Genomic DNA, 26,832 nt, shown 5'->3' on the forward strand with positions numbered 1-26,832 from the left:
AAGGGCGGCGTCCACCACCCGGTAGTCGCGTGGCTGGGCGGGCGCTCTCCTCAGGTGCTGCCACCGCGCGCATGGCTCCACGCTCTCCCTATTGGCTGCCGCTGCCACACGCTATGCCTCCCTCCCACACTTCGAAGGGGTGGTGGGGTCTGCGCCTGCGCTTGCCGGCTCCGAGCGCGGGGGCTGCAGTAGCCGCTGCAGCGGCAGCAGTAGTTGGGGCGGGGGTCCCGGGAATGCCCGTGGGCAATGGGGGCGGACGCGGTGGAGGCCGAGGGGGGCGACTGGAACTGCGAGGAGGTGACGCCGCCGGTGCAGCAGCCGCAGCCTCAGCCAAACGGGCTGGCGCCGGGGCCGGGCACGCCGGGGGAAGCGCAGGCCATGCTGGGGGCGGCCCCGCGGATGCCGGTGGCGGTGTCGCGGCGGCGCCTGGCCGTGCTGGCCGCCTTCTCGCTGTGCTCGCTGGCCAACGCCTTCCAGTGGATCCAGTACAGCATCCTAAGCAGCGTGTTCGTGGGCTTCTACGGCGTGGACTCGGCGCGCGTGGACGCGCTGTCGCTGGTGTATATGGTGGCCTACGTGCCGCTCATCCTGCCCGCCACCTGGCTGCTGGACGCGCGCGGCCTCCGCCTCTGCGCGCTGCTGGGCGCCGGCCTCAACGCGCTGGGTGCCTGGGGCAAGTGCCTCAGCCTGCGGCCCAGCCGTTACGTCGTCACGCTGCTGGCCCAGAGCGTGTGCGCCGTGGCACAGGTCTTCCTGCTCGGCCTGCCTTCGCGCGTCGCCTCCGTCTGGTTCGGGCCCCGCGAGGTCTCCACCGCCTGCGCCGTGGCCGTGCTGGGCAACCAGGTGCGCAGGCCCAGGGGGAGGGTGCTTGTGGATGTCTGGGCGGGGAGAAGGTTAAGAAGGTGTGTGCCTCTGGGTGTGTGGGGGGCGTGTCAGGGTCTGTTCAGGGGTGTGGGTGGAGGGTAGGTGAGGCGGGTGTCTAGGTGTGGGAAGGGATGTCTGTCTGGGTCCTTGTGGGTGCAGGGTAGGTGGGTAGGTGTGAGTGTGGTATGGGAGTGGGTGTATGCAGGAGTGGCTGGGTCCGTGTGGGTGTCTGAGCATGGGAGTGGTGTCTGGGTTGCGTGGGTTGGTGTGGGTGTGCAGGCGTGGCTGGGTGGGGGCATGGGTGTCTGAGCATGGGAGTGGGTGTTTGTAGTTGTGTCTGGGTCAGGTGTTTGGGGGTGGTGTGTGTGTGTCCTGGGTAAAGGGCTGGCATCTCCTTTATTTTCTTTGCTGTATAAACCAGGTTGGGAAGGAGGAGATCCAGGCTGAGGAGGGAGGGAGGGGAGCCAAAGCCCCTGGCCAAGGAGCTAGGGCCAGGGGGCACATCAGTGGTTAGAAAAAGGAGGAGTTGCAGAGGGAGAGAAGGAGTGAAACCCCTGGGCAAGAAGCTGGGGTCAGGAGACAGGCAGATAGGTAGAGAAAGGGGGAGATCCAGGTGGAGGGAGGGAAGGGGGTGAGGACTGAAGCCTATGAGGGCTTCAGGGGATGGCCTGATGGTTAGAGAAAGGGTGAGGGAAGAAGGGAGGGGAGTAAAGTCCTGGGGAAATGGGTGGGGCCAGGGGAAAGGCTGGGGGTCAGAGGAAAGGGGGCATTCAGGTAGAGGGAGGAAGAGGAGAATTGGAGCCTCTGGGGAAACAGAAGGGGAAGGAACCAGATGAGGTGCTTGGAAACCTGCCTTATTGAAAAGGAAAACCAAGAGTGAAGAAGAGAAGGCAGCCTACGCTGCAGGGGAGCAGAAGATGTGGGGAGGGTCTGCAAGGAATGGGTTTGCTTTGGCAGCGGGGTGCCTGCATGCCTGCTATATATGCAGACCTCACTGTTGTCTTGAGTCCAGGTAGGACACTCCTTTGCAACGCACCTCCAGGGACATGACCTCCCCAGTAGTGTCCTCAGTCACCAGGAGGAGAGAGCATCCTAGTACAAAAAGAAAAAAAAAAGTCCACTGCCTTTATTTCCACTCCCCCCCAGAACCAGAGTTTCCATTTTGCCAATGAATGAATGGCTGTTAATCTAGTGATGGAAACTGCAATTTATTGCAACCCTAGTATTGCATCAGAATCCTCTCTGTTCTGATTCAGGAGTTTACCAGGGCTTGTGGGGTGGGCGGGTTATTGCAATTCAAGGTAGGTTTCAGCTGGGGAGTTTAATGAGAAGGAAAGGAGCATTTGTAAAGCTAGATTGCTTCTCGTTTTTAGAAACCAGGCCGGGGACTTAACAAAACAAAACTCATGACATCATTTTGTGTAGCTTAAAAGGAACCAGTTTCAAATGCATGCAGTGTTTTTGTAGCACACCATCGTGTTTAACACCCCCCATGACTTCAATTTAATTTTTCTTTAAAATTTCTAAAACAAAGGAGAAAGTGGCCTCTAGTTGAGATTGAAATGAGACTAAATGTGTTTTGGGGTTTAGTTAGATAATTGTACTTGCTAGTATGCGTGGACAAATGATAAAATACTGCAGTATAATGGAGAGGAAACTTGATGGGACTGTAAGGCTGATGGAAACGCACGTGCTGGGTTGGCATGAATTTGAGATGAGTGTTTTTCAGTCCCCCTGAAGGAGATGCTGATGCATAAGTCAGGGAGCTACTTTCCCCGCTCTTCCCCCCCACCCCATTCTCCTTACACATTTGTGGTTTTGCCACCTGAGACACCCCCATGCACCCATCTCAGCTGCTTGTAGTGGGGGGGGAGGTGAATCATATGGAGACGCATATAAAGATGGGATGCTGTGCATGCGTGTGTGTGTGCATGCACATGCTTGTGTGGGGCAGGGGAAGCAAGAGGGCTTGGCTTATATATACTTATGGACTCCAGAGAGGCAGGTAGATAGTTGTGTTAGCCTGAAGTGAAATAGGGCAGGGTGGCATCTTATAGGCTAACTCATTCAGAGAAGCATAAGCTTTCATAGGCCACAGCCTACTTTGGCTATAGTATCTGATGAAGTAGCCTCTGAAAACTTATGCCTTTCTGAACCAGTTAGTTTGTAAGGTGCCATGCTGCTCTGCCTTACGTCCAGTAGAGGCATTTTGCTTTTGATTCTGGTCTGGTGGACGTGTTAAATCATAGAATCATAGAAGTAGGGTCAGAAGGGACCTTGTAGATCTTCAAGTCCAACTCCCCGCTTGGGCGGGAGAAAAACTGGACTCAAATGACTCCAACCAGGTAGGCACCAAGCCTCTTCTTAAAGATCCCCAGGGTAGGAGCCAGCACCACTTCCCTTGGAAGTTGGTTCCAGCTCCTAGCCGCCCTAACTGTGAAGTAGTTCTTGCAGATGTCTAAACCTACTCTCCAATAATTTGTGTCCATTATTTCTTGTCATGCCAGGGGGTGCTAGGGGAAGCAGTATCTCCCTCAAACCCTTCTGGTCCTCCCTAGTGAGTTTATAGACAGTCACCAGGTCCTCCCTCAGCCTTCTCTTGTGAAGGCTGAATAGGTTTAGGTCCTGCAGTCTTTCACTGTAGGGTCTACCCTGTTGTCCCCGGATCATGCGGGTGACCCTCTTTTGGACCCTTTTAGCGTTGTCCACATCCCTCCTGAAATGGGGCGCACAGAACTGACGCAGTACTCCAGCTGTGGCCTGACTAGCGTCGCATAGAGGGAGAGGATCACCTCCCTGGCTCTACTTGAGATGCACGACAAGGTCCGGTTAGCCCTGCCAACTGTGACCTCGTGTTGTTGGCCCATGTTCATCTTGGAGTCAGTAATGACTCCAAGATCCCTTTCTGCCTCCGTGCTCTCAAGAAGGGAGTTTCCCATTCTATAAGTGTGCTGCTGGTTACTACTGCCTAAGTGCAGCACCCTGCACTTGTTAGTATTGAAATGCATCCTGTTTATTTTAGCCCACCCCTGTAACCTATCCAGATCTTGCTGCAGTCTTTCCCTCCCTACTAGTGTGCTCACCTCACCCCAAATTTTGGTATCATCAGCGAATTTAAACAGGTTGCATTTCACCCCGTTGTCCAAATCGCTGATGAAGAAATTGAACAACACAAGCCCAAGAACTGAGCCCTGGGGGACTCTGCTGTCCACTTCCTCCCAGGTTGAATATGACCCGTCCACCACCACCCTCTGAGTACGACCCTTCAGCCAATCTGCAATCCATCTGACTGTGTAGGCATCAATGCCACAGTCACCTAGTTTTTTAATGAGGATGGGGTGGGAGACGGTGTCAAAGGCCTTGCTGAAGTCTAGAAAGACTATGTCCACAGCGACACCTGCATCCATTGCCTTTGTGACCTGATCATAAAAGGCAGTCAGGTTGGTCTGACAAGACCTGCCCCTAATGAAACTGTGCTGGTTGCCCTTGAGCATCATCCCTGAAGCTGGCCCATCACATATGTGCTCCTTGGGGATCTTTTCGAAGAGTTTCCCTAGGACTGAGGTAAGACTGACGGGCCTGTAGTTGCCCGGGTCCTCTGTCTTCCCTTTTTTGAAGATGGGGACCGCGTTAGCTATCTTCCAATCATCTGGCACCTGGCACGAGCACCACGAATGCTCGTAAAGCCATGCCAAGGGCCCTGCAGTAACCCCAGCTAGCTCCCTCAACACCCTGGGGTGGAGAGCATCTGGACCTGCTGACTTGAACACGTCCAGCCCCTCCAGAAGCTCTCTAACCCGGTCCTTCCCAACCTAAGGTCTGGAGGCGTTCCCCTCAAGTCCGTCTGGCATCACGGTGGGGATGTCCCGGTCCCTGCGCAAGTAAACGGAGGTGAAGAATTAATTAAAGAGTTCCACTTTTTCCTCTGGCGCAACCACCAGATTGCCCAGCGTACTTTGCAGGGGCCCCACATTACCTGGTGCCATCTTCATCCTCCCTATATATTTGAAAAAGGACTTTTTATTATCCTTGATCTTGGACGCTAGTCCTAGCTCTATGTCCGCCTTAGTTTTCCTGACAGCCCCCCTACAGGCCCGAGCAGAGGAGGTATACTCCTCTTTGGAGATGGCACCCCCCTTCCACTGGGTGTACGCTGCCTTTTTGGTAAGCAGGCATTCCTGGACGCCGTTGGTGAGCCAGGGGGGCTTTCAGGCACTCTTACCCCCCTTGCTTCTTGTTGGGATGGGCTCCCCTTGGGCCCTGAGTGTCGTTTCCTTAAGCAACGACCACTCGTCCTGGACACTGAGTTCCCCTGCCCTCAAGGACCCCAGCACCTCACCCACTAGTCTCCTCAACTTGTTGAAGTTGGCCCTCCTAAAGTGTAGGGCAGCCGTTTTGCTGCAGACCCTTGACACCCTGTGCTGGATGGTGAATTCCAGCAAGCGATGATCGCTATCACCCAGGTGGTCAAGAACCTGGAGGCCCCTTACCAGGTTGTTGACTGTGACCAGGACCGGGTCCAACAGGGCATTTCCTCTGGTGGGACTGTGCACCTCCTGAATTAAGTGGAGATCCTGTATCTCAGCCAGGAACCTCCTGGAACGGTCCAACCTGGCTGACTATTCCTCCCAGCAGATGTCTGGGTAATTAAAATCACCCATGACAACTACATCCCTTGGCTTAAGTGCCTCTGCGAGCTGGCCTGAAAATTCCTGGTCCAGCTCCTCCCTTTGGTTGGGGGGGTCTGTAGTAGACCCCCACCGTCAAATCGCTCTCCCCATGGCCCCATTGAATCTTGACCCAGAGCACTTCAGCCTGCCCTTCCTCTGACCCCATTCTGCTGGCAGAGGATGTGTAGTGCTCCTTGACATAGAGCGCCACACCCCCACCTTTCCTTCCTTCTCTATCCCACCTGTAAAGCCTATAGCCCCTAATGCTAACTGCCCAGTCATGGGACGAATCCCACCACGTTTCTGTTAGCCCTATGACATCTGGGTTTGAACTAGCTATTCTGAGGGCGTGTTCCTCCTGTTTATTCCCCATACTGCGAGCATTGGTATATAGTCATTTAAGGCGTTGCAAGGCTGTGTGTGCTGCCCCCCCCGTTTAGGGAGACTGTCTGGACCCCCGTTCCTTACCTTAGCAGTCCTTGCCTTTGTCACCTGTCTTGCTCGGATAGCGTCTCCTCATCTTCTTGCGGCCCCCTCCCCCAGCGAGGCTAGTTTAAAGCTTGCCATATGAGATCAGCCAACCTGGAAGACCAGTAGACTTTTTTTTTTTTTTTTGCTAGAAGAGTGAGTCTCAAAACGTTTTAGACTCAAGGCACTCTGGAAAATTCCAGTCTTTTTGCCCATGGAAAAATACCAGAGAAATTCTTCTGTTGCCGAAAGCACTTTGAAAGACTGCAGTAGGTCAAAATATTTCAACACTGAATTCCTGTTGGCATCTTTAGGTTCATCTTGTGAATGATCTGTAGGCATTTGCACACTAACTGCGTTGTTTGGCACCTATACGCTCCAAACAGTTTGCTGGCATACCCTTCTTGGGGGTTCTGAGCTCAGACAAGGATTTCTTCTTATATTTTTTTTATAGTTAAGCAGGAGGCAGGTTAATCTTGCACTGTAAAGACTAATTTAGAGTTGATAATCTATGGCCCACAGGCCATCCTGTGGAGCCATTGAATCTGACCTGTGGGCTTGCTGGCTTTCAGTGGTGGGGCTTTCAGTTAGGGGTGTGCCAATAGAGGTTTTGGGGGCTGATACCAATAGCCAGTTTTTTGGCAAATTTTTATATCGGCTGATATAAATCCGATTTCCAATACAGCTGAGTGCAGCTGGTAAGTCTGTTGTGGTGGAAAGGGAGGGGAGATTGATGCCCCCTCCCCCCTGTGAGGGAAGGAGCGAGTGGGGCAGATGCTGTGGGGATGGGACACAGCTGCGGCTTGTCCGGGGGAGGGGGCTGCTCCTACTGCTGCTTCCACCCCAGGAGGGAAGGGGGGTGCTCCCAGATGTGCAGGGTGGGGTCACGGGCTGCAGCTGTGGGCTGGGACTGGGCTCAGAACGGGAGGTGGCAGTGCTGGGAGAGGGGTATGGGGGGGCTGCAGCCACCCCAAATTTTGCCATAGCCCCCCTTCCAGCACTGCTGCTGCCCACCCCAAGCCCAGCCCCCACCAAGAAGAGCCCGGTGCAGCCCCAGATCAACCCCACAGCTGCAGCCTGCCTGCCCTGCCCCACATCCCTGCACTGTACCCTCCCGGTGGTGCACGCAGCGGTGGGAGCCTCTCCTTGCACCCTCTGTATGAGCCATGGCTCCATCCTCTGTCCCACCCCTGCTGGGCAGCGCCATTCTCTCCCTCCCCCACCATGGGGGGTGTTGATTTGCCCCCCACGCACCCCTCTCCCTCTCCCCTCCCCTTCCACTTACTAGCTGTACGCAGCTTTCCACACTCCACTGCCTGCATGCTGCATACACACGTGCGTGTTTATTGGCCAAATTATCAGCTGCATTGTGCCGATTTCCAATACAGCCAATTTTCTTTATATCAGTGCTGATCTGAAATAAGAACGATGTATTGGTGCATCCTCTAGCTTCAGCTGCGGGTGCTCTCCCATGAAGAGTAGCAGTGGGAGCTGGGTTCTAGTACCTCTCTGTCTAACTGCCTCTGACCGGAATGGGGTGACTTAAGGCTGCAGTCTAAAAAGTTTGTTGCCTGCTGGGCTAACTTAGCTGAGTTTGTCTATAGGGTGCAACTCTACCCTGCCTTCTGCCTGACTTTAGACCAACACTAACTCCTCTCTAGTTAAACCACTTCCCTGAATAATATAAACTATGCTAGCAAAAGGATTTTTGTACAAATATAACTTAAATCAAACATAGTTCTACTAATTAGGGCTATGATTTTCTTTTTTTGCTTACAAGTCACTAACCCTATGTTGGCCAAATATTGCAGTTCCTGAAAACCCCTGGTTTGCTTTGCAGAAGTGTTCAGTTTTTGCAGGTAGAAGCTTTCTTTTCCATACTTCAAGTGCAGTGAAGCACTAAGTACTCTTCCCTCCCCCCAAACTCCCCTCCCCAAACAAAACAGGCCCAGAGCCCTTAATTTTGGTGTCCAAAATCAGTTTACATCTTCAGCATTTATCTCTATGCCTCGTCTCCTTGTTCTGTGAGGTGGAGATGACAGAGGGGTGTTTGTGAATGTGTACTAGGATGGATGTAACTTAAAGAAATTCTTAATTCTGTGCCTAGTGCGTTGTGTATGTGTGGATGGGAGTGCTTTAAACCCCATATTGAGTGAAAAAGATGAAAGGAAATGATTTCTGCACTGTGCTCTGTCCATTCTGTGCACTGAATGAAGCAAGAGTCCTATGCAGGGTAAAAATAATTAGTGTGGCATAATACATATGCATGGTTGGAGGGGGGAGGGCAGAAAGTTGACAAGCAACTTGAATTCTGGCATTTTTATAACTCGTGAGTGCTTGATTTATTTGTTTTAGCCCTTACCAATTGTTTGATAAAGTTTTTAGATGCCCTTGTAATAGAAAATGCCTCAAATAATTTATGGTCTTTTTAACCTAAAGGACACTTTCCTAATGAAATATACTATGTTTGGATGAAGTAACAGAAATACAATGGAGAGCATTTTAAAAGAAGCTTATGCTGTTATTCTGTTGGAGGAAAATTTTCAAATGCTTTAGTTTTACAGATCTATATAAAGCAGCTATATATAGATTTTAAGTCTCATCTTTCCAGTTTCTTGAATACAAAAGCAAATGGTGAATTGAAACTGACCCAAGATACAAATCCAGCACTCTTACATTTTTGTAACTCTCTTTTGCATGCTTGATAATAAATAAAAATGGTATTTCTTAGATGGCATTCCCATTTTGCTTGCTCTTTTGTCCTGATCAGTCCTGTGGTAAAAACCTTAATGTTGAACTTTGTTTCTTTAGAAGGATTGTGATGTCAAATGTCGATTTTTATGATTGCAAAGGGAAGAAAGACTAGCTTATAAGAAACTTGAGTACTTTTTCACATGTCCTATACAGTCAGTTGCAGAACAGCTGGCCAAGTTAGTGTGAGCATTAAATGATGATGTTCTCATGTGGAATTATCTCTTCATGAAAAGAGAACTCTGTGACACTTTTTTCAATGTCTCTTGTTACAAATGATAGCACTGGAATTGAATTCAGAAATGAAGAGGAGGAAAGTAGAGTGGGAAAATATTAGTTGTTAAACATCAGTAAAAATGACAGACTATTACTTCACTAATGCATTCAGAAATGCATTCTCTTTGTCATTTCTGTACATACCATTCTGTACTGTTCAACATTATAGGACTCTTCATCGTTTTGATAGCTGATATTCACAGGAAAATGGTACTTGTGCTTTTCTTTTTACAGCTTGGTACTGCAATAGGTTTTCTGTTACCACCAGTCTTGGTTCCAAATACAGTTGATGATATTGATTTAATGCAGCATAATATCGGCATCATGTTCTATGGAACAGCAGTTGTATCCACAATTTTGTTCTTAATAACAGGAGTAGGTAAGTGACTTATTTTTTCTAATAAGTTAAGGATAATAACTATGTGAACAGAACATTTTAACAGCTGCAGTTAGTGAAATTTAGAGCTGCTGTCAGAACAAATTGCAGTTTTGAATTGTCTTTCTTTTGCATTTTGGTTTTGAATAAAAAATTAGCATAATTTGTTTTGTTTTGTTGTTTTTGTTGGGTCAATTCACCACTTGTTCAGAGTAAGTCGTGCAGGGGCAGGTGTTTGGGAAGTGCTTAAATTAAGCTCTGTGCAAGTATCTAGGCAAGTCAAATTCACCTCCATGTTTTGTTTGGTTACAAACAATGGTATTTGCCAGCATTTAGATTATACTGTGGAATTTTGTATTCTTAAGGTCTGTGGGTTGTCATATGACCTAAACATCCTTGTATTTAGTCTAAAACAAAAGGTTTGGTGTAATAGGTTTATCGGTGAAAGAGTGCTTTTGCTAGTCTAGATGGTACCAGTTTACCGAACGAAACGCTACACTGTCAAAGTACACTTCTCATTGCAGCTCTGTCTACACTAATATTGAACTGGGGCACCTCAAAGCACTGAACGCTTTGAGCTGAAGTTATTGGGAGCCACCTGGCCCTAGTGAACTACTTCAGTTTCTTTTTCTTTTGTGGCTAGTTCCAGGTGTAGAAATGTAAAGCTCAGGGTAGAAAAGCAAAATGTTCCTGTTGGACTGCAGCAGAATTCACCTACTTTGTTTGGGTCTCTTATGCCCATTCATAATTAGAGGGGATAAAACCTGTTACCATTCTGATTGCTTTACTTTGTCATGTGGTACAACTTCTGGATGTGTCAGGAGAACTCTAAGCATCTTCAGACTGGCTAGTCCAGGCAGACAGCTCTGTTCTATATTGCAAATCAAAGTCACCTTGGATCATGGGACACTTGCTGCTCTGTTCTAACTTGTTGCATGAAGCTGCATATCTTTCTGTAGTCCGTAAAACGAGGGGCTCTTCCCAGCCCGCCCTGCACAGATCTGGGGGCACAAGCCCCCTTCCCGTGCCCTCCCAGACGAGCGTCAAGAGCAGTGGGCCCCAGCCCCTGCCCCAGCCCCACTCCTCCCTCACCACGGGGCCTTGATCTGCACTCCCCCATACCCCTTCCCTCACCCTTCCCCTTCCATCACGCTAGACTGACCAGCTACACGCAACTCTCCAAGCTGCTGGGCTGATATTGGAAATTGGATCAGTACTGGCCAATATACCTCCTTAAAAATCAACTATCGGTATCGGCCCCAAAAATCTCTATTGGTGCATCCCTAGCCTGGTCCAGTAAAAGATTACAGAAAACTCCCTGTTGTGCTTGTACAGTTCCTGGACCATTGCAGCTACAACAACATTTCAGTCCTTTGCCTTATTGAATCAGATGCTTTTCTTTTTGGACCCTGTTTGCCTCCCTGCATTAAGGAAACGCTACTTTTTTATGAAAGACAAGTCTATAATAGCATTTTTGTGTTCAGGCTTTGTTCGCAGAGCAATTACACACTTTCTATTTTTGTTCTATGCCCTCATCCTATCCCCAAATGGGAAGGGGAAAGTATTGGTAAATCATCAAACCCAGCTGACTGTCATGTGGACAGTTATAACAATGTTTTCACATTTGTGGACTACTGAGTTATCAGGGTATGGCCATCTTTATACAAAACTCAGTAGTATGTTAATGTTAGGGTTTCCTGGAGTTTGGCCATTTCAGAGGGGCGGTCCTGGGTGGCAAGCTGCATAAAAGGGTTTACAGGCTGCATTTGGCCAGCAGGCCACACTCTTTTGGGAAGCCCCTGTTCTTTTATCCAAAGGATCCCTAAACAAATCCTAGAGTGTAGCTAATGGTACATTTACAAAAATCCAACTTCTAATTCAACTTCTAAACTGAAGTGTTTTTTACTTTTCCACAATTCTCCCTTTCCCTTACCTCCGCAACACACAGAGGTAAGTTTGAGAGAAACCTGTACCAAAGCATGGAAGTTTAAGTACCACAATATTCTCTTCTTGTTGTATACCTTTCTGTTTGCATAATGTAGAATCTTTAAACATTTGAGGGTGACATTTGCCCTTCTGTAGTGGATCTGCATGAGGCATTGTATACAAAAGTCATGCCCTGTAAATCGGGGTGTAAATAGTATATGGAGGGTATGGATAATCATATACTTCGCTTCAAAAGGGGAGGGGGAGCTTCTGCTTTGGAGCACTACAGAAGCTGTTAGGTTGTAACTTTTAGATGTTCAGGAGCTAGTAGCCATACAAGTGTAGCAAAACTTGCCCCAACTTTGGTGCTGCTTAAAGCTGGGATGATTTTGCCACAGGCTTCATATTGCTGCAGGCTCATGCACAGGTAATGGTTACAGCATAATACCTGTTTGACAGTCCCCAGCTTTCCTCACCTTCCTTCCATCTTCCTCTGCTCCTTTTTTGAAACTGCTACATTTGTACATTTGTCCATATACAGTCTTATACAGGTCTTCCACAAAGGGAGGTGTCTCTTTTTAAAAATCTTCTGCCCTTGTCCTATATGGTGCAGATTTGAGGCAGAAAAGTTACTCTGCTCCTATAGCTAAAAAAAAAAGGAGCCAGATGACCCGCTTCTGGAAATGGAACACATAAATACTTTATAATGAAGAGTAGATCATCTAACTTCTGCTTCCTTTATAAAGCAGTTGATTTATCCTGAAAATATTGAGTAGTTCTTACTTTTTCTGAATGTGTCAGTTGTTAGCAATGTTAACCAAAAGGGATATCTCTTATCTAACTAGGGTGCAAAGAGGCTTTGAAGGAAGAGAGCAGACTTCCTCTCCAGTACAAGAACAAAATAGGGGGCGAGGAGGAGGAAGAGCCATCAACAGTTTAAACACTTTTTTCTCTTTCTGCCAGTCCTCTAATGTAAGGACAATAACACAGATTAAGTTTTCACAAGTTAAATGTGTTCTTTGCTTATCTGTGGGGTCAATCAGAAAAAGGCAAATGAGCTGCAGCAATCTGACTCTCTTGATAGGTATGCAAAGTGAGGGAAATTTAAATCTTTTTAGAAATTGCACAATATGCAAAAAAGAATCTCCCTGGGAATCTGTCTTAATGCTCAAATTACAAGACATGAGCTCTTTCATGTTATTGAACTGTGGGTGGCTTGAGATCTGTTTAGGGAAGTGCTAATGCCCTTGTTTGCTTATCTCTGGGGACTCCGACTGCAGATTGGACTACCTGGTCCAGCACAAGGGCTTGTATTTACCCTGCCATATGTAAGCTTTCAAGTCGCCTAAAAACTGAAAAGAGAGACAGATTTCTCTGACTATTGTGACAACTTATAAAGCATGAGCAAGACTCTCCATTTCATAAAGCCCATTAGACCACAATATTTTAAGTTTTCAAATAAAATCTCATGACTTGCAAAGGTGGGGAAGTTGAAATGCTTTTTCTTTTCTCCAATAGTGTTTAAGGAAAGGCCTAAATATCCTCCAAGTCAGGCTCAAGCATTTCTTCGAGACCAGCCTCCTGAGGGCTACTCCTATAAGCAATCGATAATTAACCTGTTCAGAAATGTTCCTTTTGTGCTTTTGCTGATAAGCTATGGTAAGTGGTATTGTATGACTTTGCAGCCCATCTGAGGGTAGGAATGTGGGGATCTTGTGCAAGGAAGCACATATGCCCCCACACTTCTCTGCTTCCCAGATGCATGCTCCTGTGACTGCATCCCCTTCCCACCCTAAGCCTACACTATCTGCTCCACCTCCCACACTCAACAGGGATAGAGCCAGGGTGTCCTGGCTCCTAGCCACACCCCTGCTTACAGCACTCTAGCAGCAAGTCAGTGCTGTGCAGATCAGAGACTGTATTGACCCTTAATTTGGGACCACACACAGCATGTTCCAACTTGAGACCACATAGTCTGTAGATCTGACGTCATAAGGGTAATGTTCAACAAAGCCCTTACTGTTATGAAAAACATTCACATGCGAGGGCTTTCACTTGCCTGCATCCATCTTTGGCTTGGTGAACTTGGATCTCCAAACCTGTCAACCTAATTCTCCCCATTTAGCCAAGTAGTGGCTTGGAAGCAGATCTCTGAAAGCCTGAGGACAGGTTATGGAGATGTAATAAGCATAGAAACAGAAATAAAAAAAATGTGTGCAGTAACTAGATATCAGACTGGTAGCTTGAATATCTATATCAGGGGTCGGCAACCCCTGACACACGTGCCAAGCTTGGAATGCGATGCCATTTTGCTTGGTATGCCGCAGCCAGCCCTGGCTCCAGAAAGCTGCTGCCAGTGACAGCCCAGGCTGCTCTGAGTAGGGCTTGCAGTGTCCCAGCTTCTGGGGATCCCGGCTGGCAGCAGCTCCCCAGAGTCGGGGAGGCTCCAAACAGCTGTGCCAGCTCTGCACTGGTGCGTTCAGGTGCTCCTCTGAACGGGCAGTGGGGGCAGGGCCTGAGGTAGTGCAGTCCCAGTCTCTCCCCCGCTCCTGCCACAGAGGTGATAAGCACAGCTGTTTGTAGCCAGCCTGCTGCTTGTGAGCCCGGGCTGGCTACAAACAGCTGTGCTGGGCTCATCACCTCTGTGCCGAGAGTGGGGGAGAGACTGAGGCTGTGTGCCTCAGGCCCCTCCCCCACCGCCCGCTCCAAGGCACACCTGCATGCGCTGGTGTGGAGCTGATGCTGGAGCCTGGCACAGCTGTTTGGAGCCTCCCGACAGCAGCTGCCCCGGCTCTTGGGAGCTGCTGCCAGCTGGGATCCCAGGGTGCTTCCAGCAGGCAGCTGGGACGCTGCAAGTCCTGCTTGGAGCAGCCCAGGCTCCAGCAGCTACCCAGAGCCGGAGTAGCTGCTGGCATCCACAGAGCCTGGGTGGGGGGCCAGGGGCTGTGGGTGGGGAGCAAGGGGCACAAGCAGGGCATCCTGCTATGTACCCCTTGCCCTCGTTTTGTTTTTCTGCCATGGCATTAAAACTAAGACACTTTTTCCAAAGGGTGCCATGAGTCTACTATGGGGTACCTTGAGTTTGAGAACCACTCATTAAAAAAAAAAAAAGATTATCTTACTTATTTCTGACAGTTGTTTTTATGACACGGTATAGTATAGAGTGTACATCACCTTGTCTTTTTGTTTTAGGTATCATGACAGGAGCGTTTTATTCCATTTCCACATTATTAAACCAAATGATAATAACTCATTATCCAGTAAGTGGTATTTTTTTTTTTTATTTTTACCTTGGCTCCTTTGCCTTTCTTTAACTGTATGGATGGCATGTAGAATTGGTGTTCCGTATGTCTGAAATGCTTCAGTGAGTAGGGATTAAGCATTTTCTTTGTATTTTGAAAATGTCTTATGCCATATAGATATTGAATGATAAATTGTTGATGTTGTACTTATGATAGTTAAAGAGGACTGAGCCAGAGTCCCTGAATAGAAGTAAATGTATTAAAACAGTATCTAAATATCTGTTGTAAGGGAGAAGAAGTGAATGCTGGGAGGATTGGCTTGACCCTGGTAGTAGCGGGAATGGTTGGTTCCATAATCTGTGGTTTGTGGCTGGATTACACAAAAACATACAAGTAAGTGGTGATGAGTGGGTTGGGCAAGGGTAAAGCAGATGCAAGGCTGTTTGGGAAAATGCTCTATTTTGTCACTTTAAAACAAAACAAAAAAATAAATGTGTATGACTGAAGGGGAGAAACTAATTGATGGCTAAATAAAGTATATTCCTGATCTTTCATCAGCTTCGAGGAAATGCTGTGATGAAGACTCTGGTTACAGTCTGAAACTGTCTCATTTGGTTCTGCCCACCAGAAGTGTGATAGAGCTGGGTTGAGCTCTGCACTAACAGGGAGTAAGGGAATGGTGACTTTTAAGGAGCGTTTGTCACTTTCTGTGCCTGGAACATGTGTAGTGCAATTTTAGCAAAATAGGAGAGACATCTCTGAATGGGAGGGAAGGTGGTACTGCCAGGATCTTTTATTCCAGCTCTGACTTGTGAGATTCATTCTCTGGGAGAACATATAGGCTCAGGTCCCACACTATTGTCATTTTGTAAAATAAGAGTTTAATTGAAAGATCAATTTTTGAATCATCTTCTGTTTTAACGAGCCCGAACCTTGTATAATTTGGGTAGTATGCACAGGACAGAGTACTGTTACAGGACACAATTCTGTTGTGTATCATGCTGTGGCACATTGCAAAATTGCACAAGGCAAATGTGAACTGTATAGTTTTTGAGGTTTGTGCTTTGTTGTTTGTTTGCTTTTAATCCCTTCCCAACCAAGAACTCTTGATCTTAGGATAGAGTTCTTCTTTCAGTGACTCTTTCTTATAAAATGTGGATATTACTTTTAATAGCCCTAATGGATATTAAGCTGTTCAGTGGTTGCTTGCCTGCATATGGATTATCTTCTAACCAGTGAGTTTCGTGTCTCAGTTTTTCAGACTATAACCATTAATACAGTTTTTTTTAAATTAATAGTGAAATCAAAATCATCCTTAAGATGAGCAATGCATTCTAACTGGGCCTGCTTGTCTTTGTTTCTTAACTGAATTTTAACTACTCTTAGTACCAGTGTTCAGCTTGGGTGCTGGAACTATGGTTTGTTATACACTTCAGCAGTGTGGTTCAGGAGGTAAAACAAAGAAGGGAAGTAGAAAGGCCTTGAGCTACTAGCTGGCATAATTGATTTATCATCTGCACAAGACACTCAGCCCCTTTATTCAAGGCCCAAGATACTATATGATAGTGGTGCTTAACCTTTTGTCCCTGTGGGCTGGATGAATGGCACAGGGCCAGTCTGTGGACTGTATCTGCAGGGCACCTCCTAGATCCTGCCCCCTACTGCCTGATCAAGCACATGGGAGGACCATACTTTCTGGCCTTCTGGGCTCCACACAGGTCCAGACAATTTGGCAGCAAGGAAGTGGCAATTAATCCTGTCAGTGCTCTCCAGCTGCCACAGTTTTGGACCCATGGGGAGCACTCCTGTTCTATGAGGGGTGGGGGGGAAGAGTGGGTAGGGAAGGGTCTGGTTCTCCCTGAATTGCATGGTATCGCCGAGTCAAAACTGCTTCAAGCAGCTTGAAAAAATCATGGTATTTCAGTTGTAGTAAAGACAAGAGTCCTATAGATATATGTGATGTCTGGCAGTATGCACTTTCTTTGTTTTAATAACATATGAATTTTATTTGCAGACAGACAACTTTGATAGTTTACATTCTTTCTTTTATTGGAATGATCGTATTTACTTTCACCCTCAACCTTGGATATCTTGTGGTAGTGTTTGTGACCGGAGGAGTACTTGGGTAAGGAACAAAAGGGAAGGCCTATTGTGATCCTAATTTAGGCAGTATTTGAGACTTGTCTAATCTGCTGTTGTCTCTCTCACTGAAGGACAACCCCCATACATCTGTTATGCAGCCTGTCTTCTGTTATAGAAATGGTGAAGCATGTTCTTGTTTCTTTTAAAACAGCAGAAATCTAGAGCAACTCAGCTGATGCCTGTGAATTTACTCACATGGTTATACTCATGCAGTCACATTTTCTTGTCTACTGCTATAACAAGAGATCATACCTGAGTCTGCCTTATAGGCCTGATTCAAACCTGCTGAAAGACGTGTCATTCTTTTGCCTTTGGGCTGTGGAACAGGCCCTGTGTAAACCTAAGTGAAGGGGATTGAATCTAAGCTCACTGATTTGTCTATGATTTATCTTTTGGTAGCACTTAAAATATTCTCAGCATACCCCAAATGCAGAGGAAGGTGAAGTCCTTGTCCCAAAGTATATAGTTTGGAAACGTTAAGAAGGGTGGAACAAAAGGATGCAATCAATATACAAGCAAAATATTTACGGTGAACTTCTGCTGTTAGTCTTCTAACTTTCAGTTTAAAAACTGAAGTATGCTAAACTTCCATTCCCCCCTCCAGTCATTTTGCTGCTTGAGTGCAACAGTATTCTCCAGATTAGAATTCCATACTCCTAAGGCATTCTCTGCTGATAGCTATTTTCTCCAAGCTCTTTGATAAGTGAACTGTTTTTGCTTAAATAAATTAAGAGACCAAGTTGACTACTTATGTCTTGCTTAAGTCAGGTAAGTGAAGTGGCTTTTTTGGACCAGAGCAAAAAAGAGGGTGCATTTCTCTGTAGAGCAGTGATTGTCAATCAGGGTGCTATGATTCACAAGATTTAAACCCAGAGGTTTAAAATGGAAATCCACTGTTAAAACCATTCTGACTTCTCTGAGTTCTTTGCAACAGAACTAAATTCTGATTTCTTTGCTCTATTGGACTATTTGTCCATAGTCAAAACATGAGTGAAAATGAGCTGGCATTTTCGGAGGGGTGCCTTGAGGCTAAAAGGTTGAGAATAACAGAGAGGTGGCTTAAAGGCCTGGATAAATGTGTTTTAGGGCTGGTGTCAATTGGTGGGAAGGATCAAGAAAGAGGAGGGAGATGTTAAAATGAAGTTTTAAGAAAGGAGAAGGGCAGAATTGAGTACTGAGTTTTACATAGTATCTTGAAAGCAAATACAGAAGACTTGAACCTAGTAGTTCTGTTCAGATTTTTGTCTCAGCCACATCTTTGATACTCTTGTTTGCTGATTTGGCAGTTTCTTCATGACTGGCTATCTCCCTCTTGGCTTTGAGTTTGCTGTGGAAATTACATACCCAGAATCAGAAGGAACTTCATCAGGACTCCTTAATGCTTCAGCACAGGTTATTTTATGTTTATAACGACAGAACTGTACAACTGTTGGTCTTTGGGCTGCGTGCAGAGCTGCTCTCTTCTCTGGCTTTCATGTCCTGTCCCCACATACCAGAAGGCAGGGCAGAGCAGTGCAGTGTTGAAAGCTGAGGGTGAGCCTAGGACTGAATGGGTACACAATGCAGTGGGCGGGGGGGCACCTGCATGTTGCAGTATGAGTGTTTGCATGTCCTGGAGGGGGCCTGTGGTGCAGCCTGTGGGACACTTGGCTCCTGGCTTCCTACAAGTTTGATAGCCCTGTTGTACGACATTGAAGCTGCTCTGCTGCAATGTTTAAAACAGTGTAGATTTTGGTACTGCTAGTTGTACTATCTGTTGTATACTATTTGTTCCTGTAACTATATGACCAGTATATTAATCTGAATTTTCATAAATGAAAAAAATACACGTCTTTAAATGAGACTGATGCTCTGAAATTCTTACAGATATTCGGGATTCTTTTTACACTGGTTCAAGGAAAGCTCACATCAGCCTATAGCCCTCTTACAGGAAACCTCTTCCTCTGTGCTTGGATCTTTGTCGGCATCATTTTAACAGGTAATTAATCTTGTTTGTCAAATCATCCTTAATTAATTGACTGCCTTGTTTAGAAATTTTATTGTCCTGTTGTAAGGTAATGAATTCATATGTGGTTGTTGGATGTCTCCAACAAAGCATAAGATTTAGATGCATTGTTTTCTGATGTGCATCAAAGGATGAAAGCTATTCCTTATTAAAGTAGCTTTTAATGTTTACTGTGGACATACCTTATTCAAAGAACAATACTGCAGATATTTGGTCAACTTTGGCTGCATAAAGTTGTGAAGTCATCTTAAGGCAGGGTGGATTTGCACCTTATAGACTCACGCAGAGAGACAGAGAGAGCATAATCTTCCTTGAGCCCGATGCTGTGAAAGGACTCGCACTGAGCAGCATATAAATAAGGCTGATTTGAAAGAAAAGATGAGGGAGGGAGGGAGGGGGAGCACTTCTGGGAGGAGCAACGAAGCAATAGACCCATAGGAACAAAGGGGTCCCAAAAGTTGAGAAGATAAGACTCCAGCATCCCTGTTTAGACTATACTTAACACAGTCAGCCTGTGATTTCTTGCTCCACAGTTTCCCATTCAAGCTTGTTTTTTAAAGGTTTGTTTTCTATGAACAGTTACTTTGAGATAAATGATGGACTGTTCAGGGATGTTAAAGTGTTCTGACACAGGCTTGTGCATCTTTCTAGAGCTACTGGTGTTCAGATTAGTGTTCATTCATTCTTACATGTGGATTGCCCTATCTGTCCAATACAGACAGTACCGTAGGTAGGTGATGGCCTATATGGTATTGGTAGACATGCTGTGAATGAGCATTGGATGTTATAATCTGTTATTTAGTCCAATCATGAAGTCGCCTGTGTTGATGAAAGGCCACAGCATGCATCTGGGTTTGTTGGAAGGGTTGGTGCCTTGTTGAGAGTGACTTGGGTAACCAACCAGTTACTTGAGAGATGCTCTTTGAGGTATGGGGGTTGTCTGTAAGCTAAGCCAAGGCAAGTTTGTCACCCATGGCTACTTTTGGTTGTCCTTTTCCAGATAGGGTTGGAGTTCATTAATGATGTATGGAAGCTGGGGACCAGGGGTGACAACCAGAGGAGGTCTGTTGTCCTCATCTTGGGGTTGATGTTATTGTAACTAAGATTGAGGACTGAGTTTGGCATTGTTGGTTTGAGTGGCTACAGTTTTGGGATTATGTTGTTATGGTGCTCATTTTGGTTGGTGACATCAGAGCAGATACTGGTGTAATTTAGAGCTTAGCTGTAGATGATGTATCAAGTGGTATGTTTAGGATAAAAGCTGGTGGTATGAAAGTGGCTGTATTGGTCAGTTAGTTTCTGTTACAATATGGTGGTGATGTGGCCATTGCAAACTTTCACTATGGTATCTAGGAAATAAATTTGCTGGACGGATTATTCGAGAGTTGCTTTGATGAAGGGCTGGAAGTTCTTAAAGTTTTGGTGACACTTCTCTAGAGTTTCCTTCCCTCATGTCCCTACAGTAAAGATGTCACCAGAGTACTTTGGGTATATCAGGGGGATTGTCTTTGAAGATAATGACAAAGTGATATGAATTTTTTTTATGACATATTAGCATGGGAAAATCTATTATTGGTTAACAATGTTTGCCTGATAAATCAGAGTGATTCTTTAAATGCTGTGTCTGAGAGTGTTTTAGAGACAGGCAAGTATGTAGTAAGTCAAGTAATTTCACAGCTTTTTTGATTTCTAAATTAAAATAATTTTTTGAGTGTTTTGACCCTCTCTAGTAGCTGCTTGGGGTGATCACTGGCCTAGAATAGAGTAACTAAAGAGATCTATACAAAAAAAAACTAGACAACACATAATGCACAGATACATTTAGTTCACAAAATAGCACAAAGTACAAATTTGGAGGTAAACTACAAATGTCTTGCAGCTTCTGTAAGAAAAGGGCTTGAGGTATTTGGATTTAGTATTATCTGCTGCTACTAGCAACTGTTTAGCTCCTGGGAAACTTATGTCTGCTGGAAGAGTGTTTCATATTTGCTTTAAGTAAACACTAAAGTAGTGGGCTAAAATCTGAAAACTACTAGTATTGGTATATTTCTGAAAAGCTAATATCATTAGCAGGGATCCAGGTTTTCTGTTTGCCTTGGTAAAACCAGGATTTTCTCCTTTTTATGGAGAAAAATGCAGGAAATGGTGGGTTTTCCCTTTCAGGCTGGCAGAGTTCCAGCCTGCAAGGGATTAGGAGGAGCTGGAGGAGGGCTATCAGCAGGGGGTGTGCTTTGTGTATGTGCACATGTACACGTGCACATTTGCCACTAGGTAGCCTGGAGAGTAGCTACTTGCAGGGAGGATTGAGGCCCCCTTAGTGAGGCCACGGGGAGAAGGACAGCGGGGCTGGGAGCCCAAGCCCACAGTGGGGAGACTGCATCCACCCCACCATAGGCTCTGCTCCAGCCATGGGGGAGGGGGGGAGCTAGGCTCCATACTCTGCTGTGCTGCTGCAGCAGCTGCTGCCTCCTACAGGCAGCACCCGGGGCTTGGGCGCAGCTGTGGGGGATGGGGCTGTGGACCCGGGTCCCTTGCGCTATAGGCCTGGCAGCTGGCCCCCCTCCCCCCCCGGCAGAGCTGGAGGGCAGGACGCTGTGGTTGGGGAGTGAGGGGCACCAACAGAGGCAGGGGGGGTTGTGGGTTGGGTGTGAGGGGCAGTGGCATGGGCAGGGCAGCGGCATATTGGGGAGGGGAGGGGGGTAGCTGCAGCTGGACCCATGTCCTAGTGAGTGAAGGGGGCAGGGGTTAAATGCACGTGTATATAAAAGCCTTTGTCTGTCTGTCTGTCTGTCTGTAATGCTTTATTTGCACTCTGATTGGCTGTCTCAGCAGCCCCAGCCCAAAAGTGGTGTGGTGGGGGATGGGGAAAGAGGAGCAGGCCTGGCCCTGAAAGTGGAGAGGGTTGGGGCTGGACGCAGGCTGGTAGACTTAAAAATTGCTTTAAAATTGTAGGGAGCATCCAGATTAGCGTGCATGTGCCTCTTGCTCCATCTCAGACCCCTATGAGGCTGGGCAAGAGGTACATGTGGGAACAAAAAAAAGGGTTCCTTGCACTGCAAACTTGCAGCGCAGGGAGAAAATTAGACCCCTGGATATGCCGGGGTCTAAAAAAACCCCTCCACAAAAGAGAGGAGCAAGGCATGGTCCCAGACCATGCCAGAGAGTCAGTCTTCTGAAAGAGACACTCTGGTGTCAGCCAAAGTGTCTCTCTTCTTCTCCTGCTGCCTCCCGCCCCCAGCGCTGTCCAAGGTAAGTGTGTGTGTGGTAGGGGGTTCACTGGTGAGGGGCGGGGAATGTTGGGGAGTGGCAGGGGGTGTTGTCCACAGTGCTGTGGAGGGTATGGACCTGGCCCAGCCCCATGCGGCTTGCCAGTCTGGCTTTGCACTGGAGTGGGTTGCAGGGCTCCGGGAGGCGTACACAGGACCCTTGTCTCCCAGAGCCACGTGACCCGCTTCAGTGCAAAGACAGACTAGTGAGCCACTCAGGGCTGGTCCAGGTCCTGCCACACGCCGCCACCCCCCACAGGCATAGCGGGGCAAAGGCGGGCACCACGCACTGCGCCCAGCCAGGTCCAGCCCCTCTGTGTCCGGGCTGGGCCTATGGCAGCAGGACCTGGCGCAGTACACTGGGCCCGTGTGCTGTGTCAAGATGGGTCCTGATGGTCCTGGGGCTGCTCAGCTGGCCTGGCCGGGGTGGCAGGAGCTGCTCTAGGGCCGGCAGGACCCAGCGCGCAGGGCACGCGGTCCCCGCATGCCGTGCCAGGTCCTGCCACCATGGCTCGGAATGCCCCGCTCCCACTGCTAAAAGTAAGTTATGGGCCCTGGGCAGGGAGGCTGGGGCCCTGTTGGGGGAGAGAGGGCATTCCATGTGCTGTGTGGGTGGGCTGCACCCTGTGTGGGAGCCAGGGGACCCACCCCTCCTGAGCAGCCCCCCTACAAGGTCCCCCACACCCACAGTCCCCCCAGCAATCCCTCCATACCGACCTACACACCAACCCACATCCCTCCACACACCGCCACCCACCTTCCCCGCACCCCCTTCCTGCAAACACCACATCCTCCCCATCACACACCCATCATGTGCGAAGAAAACCAAAAGCATACATCACCACATAGGTATTTAGAATTTATTTTATCATGATGATAGAGACACTAGTAGGCTTCCACATTGCTTTAACATTGTAAATATACCAATAAAGCATTGCCCAGCTGATTGCTCTCTCTCTAGGAGAGAGTGTGAGTGTGTGTGTGTGTGTGTGTAGAGTGGTCTTCTGTTTTAATTGTGGAAAAACATGGATTTTAGGGTATTTTTAAAAACGGATTTGGGATGCTGCTGCAGCAGTCCAACTGGCGCATCCCCCGGTACCAAGTGGCCGGGCCCTAGAAGCTCCTGTCTATTTGTATCCTTCAAGTATCATAGTCTCTAAGGCCCACCTAGCTAACTAATAGTCCTTACTGTGTGGAGCCAATGATGCAACAGAATTCCTGGGACAAAAAAGGCAAAAAAACAGGATAGGAGTGTTGTGTGGGTCTGTGCCCATCTCTGCTTGATGATTTGCTCCTATGCTGCCTTTGGCGAGCAAAACCAGCTGCCTAGGCAAGGAACCTCGTGTAGACCCCAGAGGATTCCTCGATTTTACTTGCAGGATATCCCCCAAACTAGCCTGCCACAACTTCGGATGGTCTTTCAGTGAAGGCAGTCCCCTTTGAGGATGCCTCCAGAGTTGTCATGCATCCTGGCGGATGTCCACGGGGCTCCAACTTCTCCTACACCCCGGCCATACGCCAACCTTTGAGATGAGCCTCAGGATCTTCCTTGGTTCCTATGTATCCTCTCTCACGGATGGGCCAGACCCAAAGGGCCTGGTGACATTCTGCCTTTGCAGTTGTCCCTTTCAACACCCTGCGCATTCTATGATGGATGCTGTCAGTTGTCGCCGCGTTCTCACAGGGTCTCTAATTCCCTCAGCTTGGTATGGTGTACTAAGCTAACCTGCTGTAGGCAGGGAACTAAAATAGATCAGACCGAGAAAAAGAAAAACACAAATGGTACACTCGCCACCAGAAAATCCCATGCCCCAGGAACAACCCAAAGTGAAAGAAAAGAACTAAGGACAAGACTGCAAGAGAAACGAGATAAAGAGAAGAGGAGCAACCACAGGGAGAGGCCTGTGCTCCCCTCGCTCCTAATGCTCATTGGGACCTGCGCCTTCACCCCAGCCAGGGTTTCTCTCATCCCCTCCAGGATCTGCCTCTGCCCAGGGGGCGCGGCACCCGCTGCCTCCAGCACCCTCGCTGGCTCTTGCTGTTGCCGTTTCTGGCCTCATTGATGGCCCCTTTAATCCCCGCTGGTCTTCCCTGGCGCAGGGATCTCTCACAGCTTCTGCTGCCACTGCCACCTGCAGTGGCTGGATGTGTTCCACCCGGCGGTTCCCCGCCGCTCCTCCAGCACTCGGCGTCCCTCTTCTCATGCTCTTGGGGTCGATTTTTATCTTCATCGGGTATCGCCTTCTCGTGATGTCACCCGGTTCCATCTGGAGATGGGCACAGCTGATAAATTGCTCAGGCAGTTTTCCCTGGCATGCCTCCTTGCTTCTCCAGACCCCTGTAACAGGTAAATTTTTTTTTTTTTCTTCTTTTACTTTTGCCTGGGGTCTGCCTCTGGACGAGGCTTCCCCCTTGTCCGATACTGCATCCCTGGGATAGGGTCAAAATGTGAAAATAAGTGCACGTGAGGGGGACACCAAGCAGAGCCCCCTGGGCTGCACCCACCTCAAAGGCATCCAGGGAGCCAGTGGGCACTGTCCACTGGTGCTCCGCCTGGAGACATGCATGGACAAATGAGAGGAAAGCAGCCCCGCAGTCTCCAGAGAGTTTTCTGGCCAGAGCCTCCTTCCTGGTCAAGTACAGGGCCCACTTAGCCAGGGCCAGGAGGAGGTTGACCAGGAGGTCCCAGGACTTGGTAGGGCCGCAGATGGGGTGACCAAAAACAAAAAGGTGTGTGGGGGGGGGGAGGTGAAATTCAACCAGAACATCAAGAGGCTCTGGAGGTGGAGGGGCTGCAGCATGGCGCACTCAAAAGTCACGTACACCAGGGTCTCCCTTTGCCCGCAGGAGGGCCTGTGAAGCTTGCCACATACACACCCGTGGCGACGGCTCCACGGAGGAGCCGCCAGTTGAGGTCTGCAGTGGCTTGTGGGATGAGGGTGGAGTATAGACTCAGCCACTGAGGTGCCTCAGCCATGCCCTCACCAAGCAGGTCTCACCACTTGGTATCTGGGCAGGATGCAAGGGCGGCATGATGGACAATGAGGCACAGAAGTGTGTAGGGGTGATGGCGATGGATGGTGGAAAAGCAGACTGGTTTGGTGTCCTCCAGCCGGCTCAGGTGGTGGAGCAGGGAGCACCACGAAGCTGGGTGAGGCCCTGGTCCCACCACAAATTCTGGTGGGCTGGAGGATATAGGTGGGCGGGGACCACAGCCATGCAGGCCCTGGTCAACAAAGGCAAGGGCGTTGGGAAGTAGGGTAGATTTCATTTCCTGGACCGGACAGCAGGTTTCGTGTCTCGTGAGTAGAACCGTGAGCTGGGCCAGTGCAGAGGGGTCTGCCCTCTCTTGCCTATCGTAGTCCAGGAGGTCTCCAATATGGGTGACACCAGCCAGGATCAACCTCTGTCGCAGCGGGTACACCTCTGCCATCGGCATGTCCAGCTGGGGGTTCCAGAGCAGGTTGGCATCCTGGGCAACTGTTGCGGGGGACCTGGAGATGGAGACCAGCCTCCAGGCCTGGAGGAGGTCCTGGTAGAAATCTGGCAGCCCTTGCAGGTCCTGTAGGGAGAAGCCCCACAAGCTGAGGAGCTGCCAGTCATACTGGAGCCCCTGGAAGTGACAGAGGAAATTGTGCCCATGCTGTGTGGCTGCTAACATCGTATAGCAGTCACTGCAGGGCCTGAAGACAGAATGCATCTGGTCCTGTCAGCGTATGCTAACAATGTAATCCTCATGGTCCAGGACTCAAGCAAGCTGGTTAAGGTAGCGGCCTGCCAGGCATTGTACTTGCTGGCCTCCTCTGCCCAGGTCAACTGGGTCAAGAGTTCTGGCCTGGCGGTGGGTAGTGGGTGGGCTCATTCCCACCCATACTCCACTGGATCCGCTGGGGCATGGGCTCGCTGCTCTACTTGAGTGTCTCGGACCTCTCCCTGCCAGAAAACCGGCACTAGCTGGAGGCAAGGGTGGTAGAGCAGCTCTGGGCATGGGCAGGGCTCCTGTGATGTCTCTCCCTGCGTGGGAGAGAGCTGGTGCTGAACCAGCTGGTTCTGTCCATACTCTGGCACTGCTTATACATCCTGCCTGTGCCCCCTGAGGTCCTGGCGGGACTCCAGAGACGGGTGCCTGGTTCCACTCCTTGTCTGACTGGTCTTGCGTGTCTAGGATTACGTTAAAGTCCCCGCCAAGAACCAGGCACGCGTGAGGATTGAGGGTGCCGATGTATGTGGCTGCCTGGCAGAAGAAATCCGCCAACTCCAGGTCTTTCACAAGGGCGTTACAAATTCAGTACGTTCAGGACCAGCCCCTGCACCCAGACCTGGAGGTGCAGCAGGTGGTCTGGCACCACCTGAACATCCTGGAGAACCTCCAGCTGCAGGCCTAGGAAGAACAGGGTGGCCACCCCAGATGAGGTGGCTGAGAGGTGACTACAAAAGACCCTGCCTCCCTACTCCAGCTGCCAATCTGGTTCATCAGTGGAGTCATCAGGATTTTCTGCAAGAATACCATGGGTACCCACGCCCGCCCCTGAAGGAAAGAGAGTACCTGGCACCTCTGGAGACCCTTCCTGCAGCTGTGGACGTTGAGGGTCACAATGTTAAATGATCTCATGGCTGGGGGTGTGGAGTACAGGCATACCTCGGAGATATTGCGGGTTCGGTTCCAGACCACTGCAATAAAGCGAATATTGCAATAAAGCGAGTCACACGAATTTTTTTGGTTTCCCAGTGCATATAAAAGTTATGTTTACACTATACTGTAGTCTATTAAGTGTGCAATAGCATTATGTCTAAAAAAACAATGTACATACCTTAATTAAAAAATACTTTATTGCTAAAAAATGCT

At 48.5% G+C, this 26,832-nt stretch overlaps 1 protein-coding gene across 1 annotated transcript in view; it reads left to right on the top strand.

The window, feature by feature from the left end:
- Positions 1–223: 223 nt before the first annotated feature.
- FLVCR1 (feline leukemia virus subgroup C cellular receptor 1) overlaps positions 224–26,832 on the top strand; it is a 37,725-nt gene continuing 11,116 nt past the window's right edge. The window contains exons 1-8 of the mRNA XM_019549454.1: positions 224–843; positions 9,264–9,408; positions 12,850–12,990; positions 14,524–14,591; positions 14,863–14,966; positions 16,588–16,698; positions 18,002–18,107; positions 18,582–18,693. Coding sequence (XP_019404999.1) covers positions 247–843; positions 9,264–9,408; positions 12,850–12,990; positions 14,524–14,591; positions 14,863–14,966; positions 16,588–16,698; positions 18,002–18,107; positions 18,582–18,693 — 1,384 coding nt within the window. The 5' untranslated portion in view covers positions 224–246. The remainder of the gene's footprint in view (positions 844–9,263; positions 9,409–12,849; positions 12,991–14,523; positions 14,592–14,862; positions 14,967–16,587; positions 16,699–18,001; positions 18,108–18,581; positions 18,694–26,832) is intronic.

Source organism: Crocodylus porosus, unplaced genomic scaffold, assembly GCF_001723895.1.
Source record: "Crocodylus porosus isolate Cpor-Errol unplaced genomic scaffold, CroPor_comp1, whole genome shotgun sequence".
In the NCBI taxonomy this organism is placed as follows: domain Eukaryota; kingdom Metazoa; phylum Chordata; order Crocodylia; family Crocodylidae; genus Crocodylus; species Crocodylus porosus.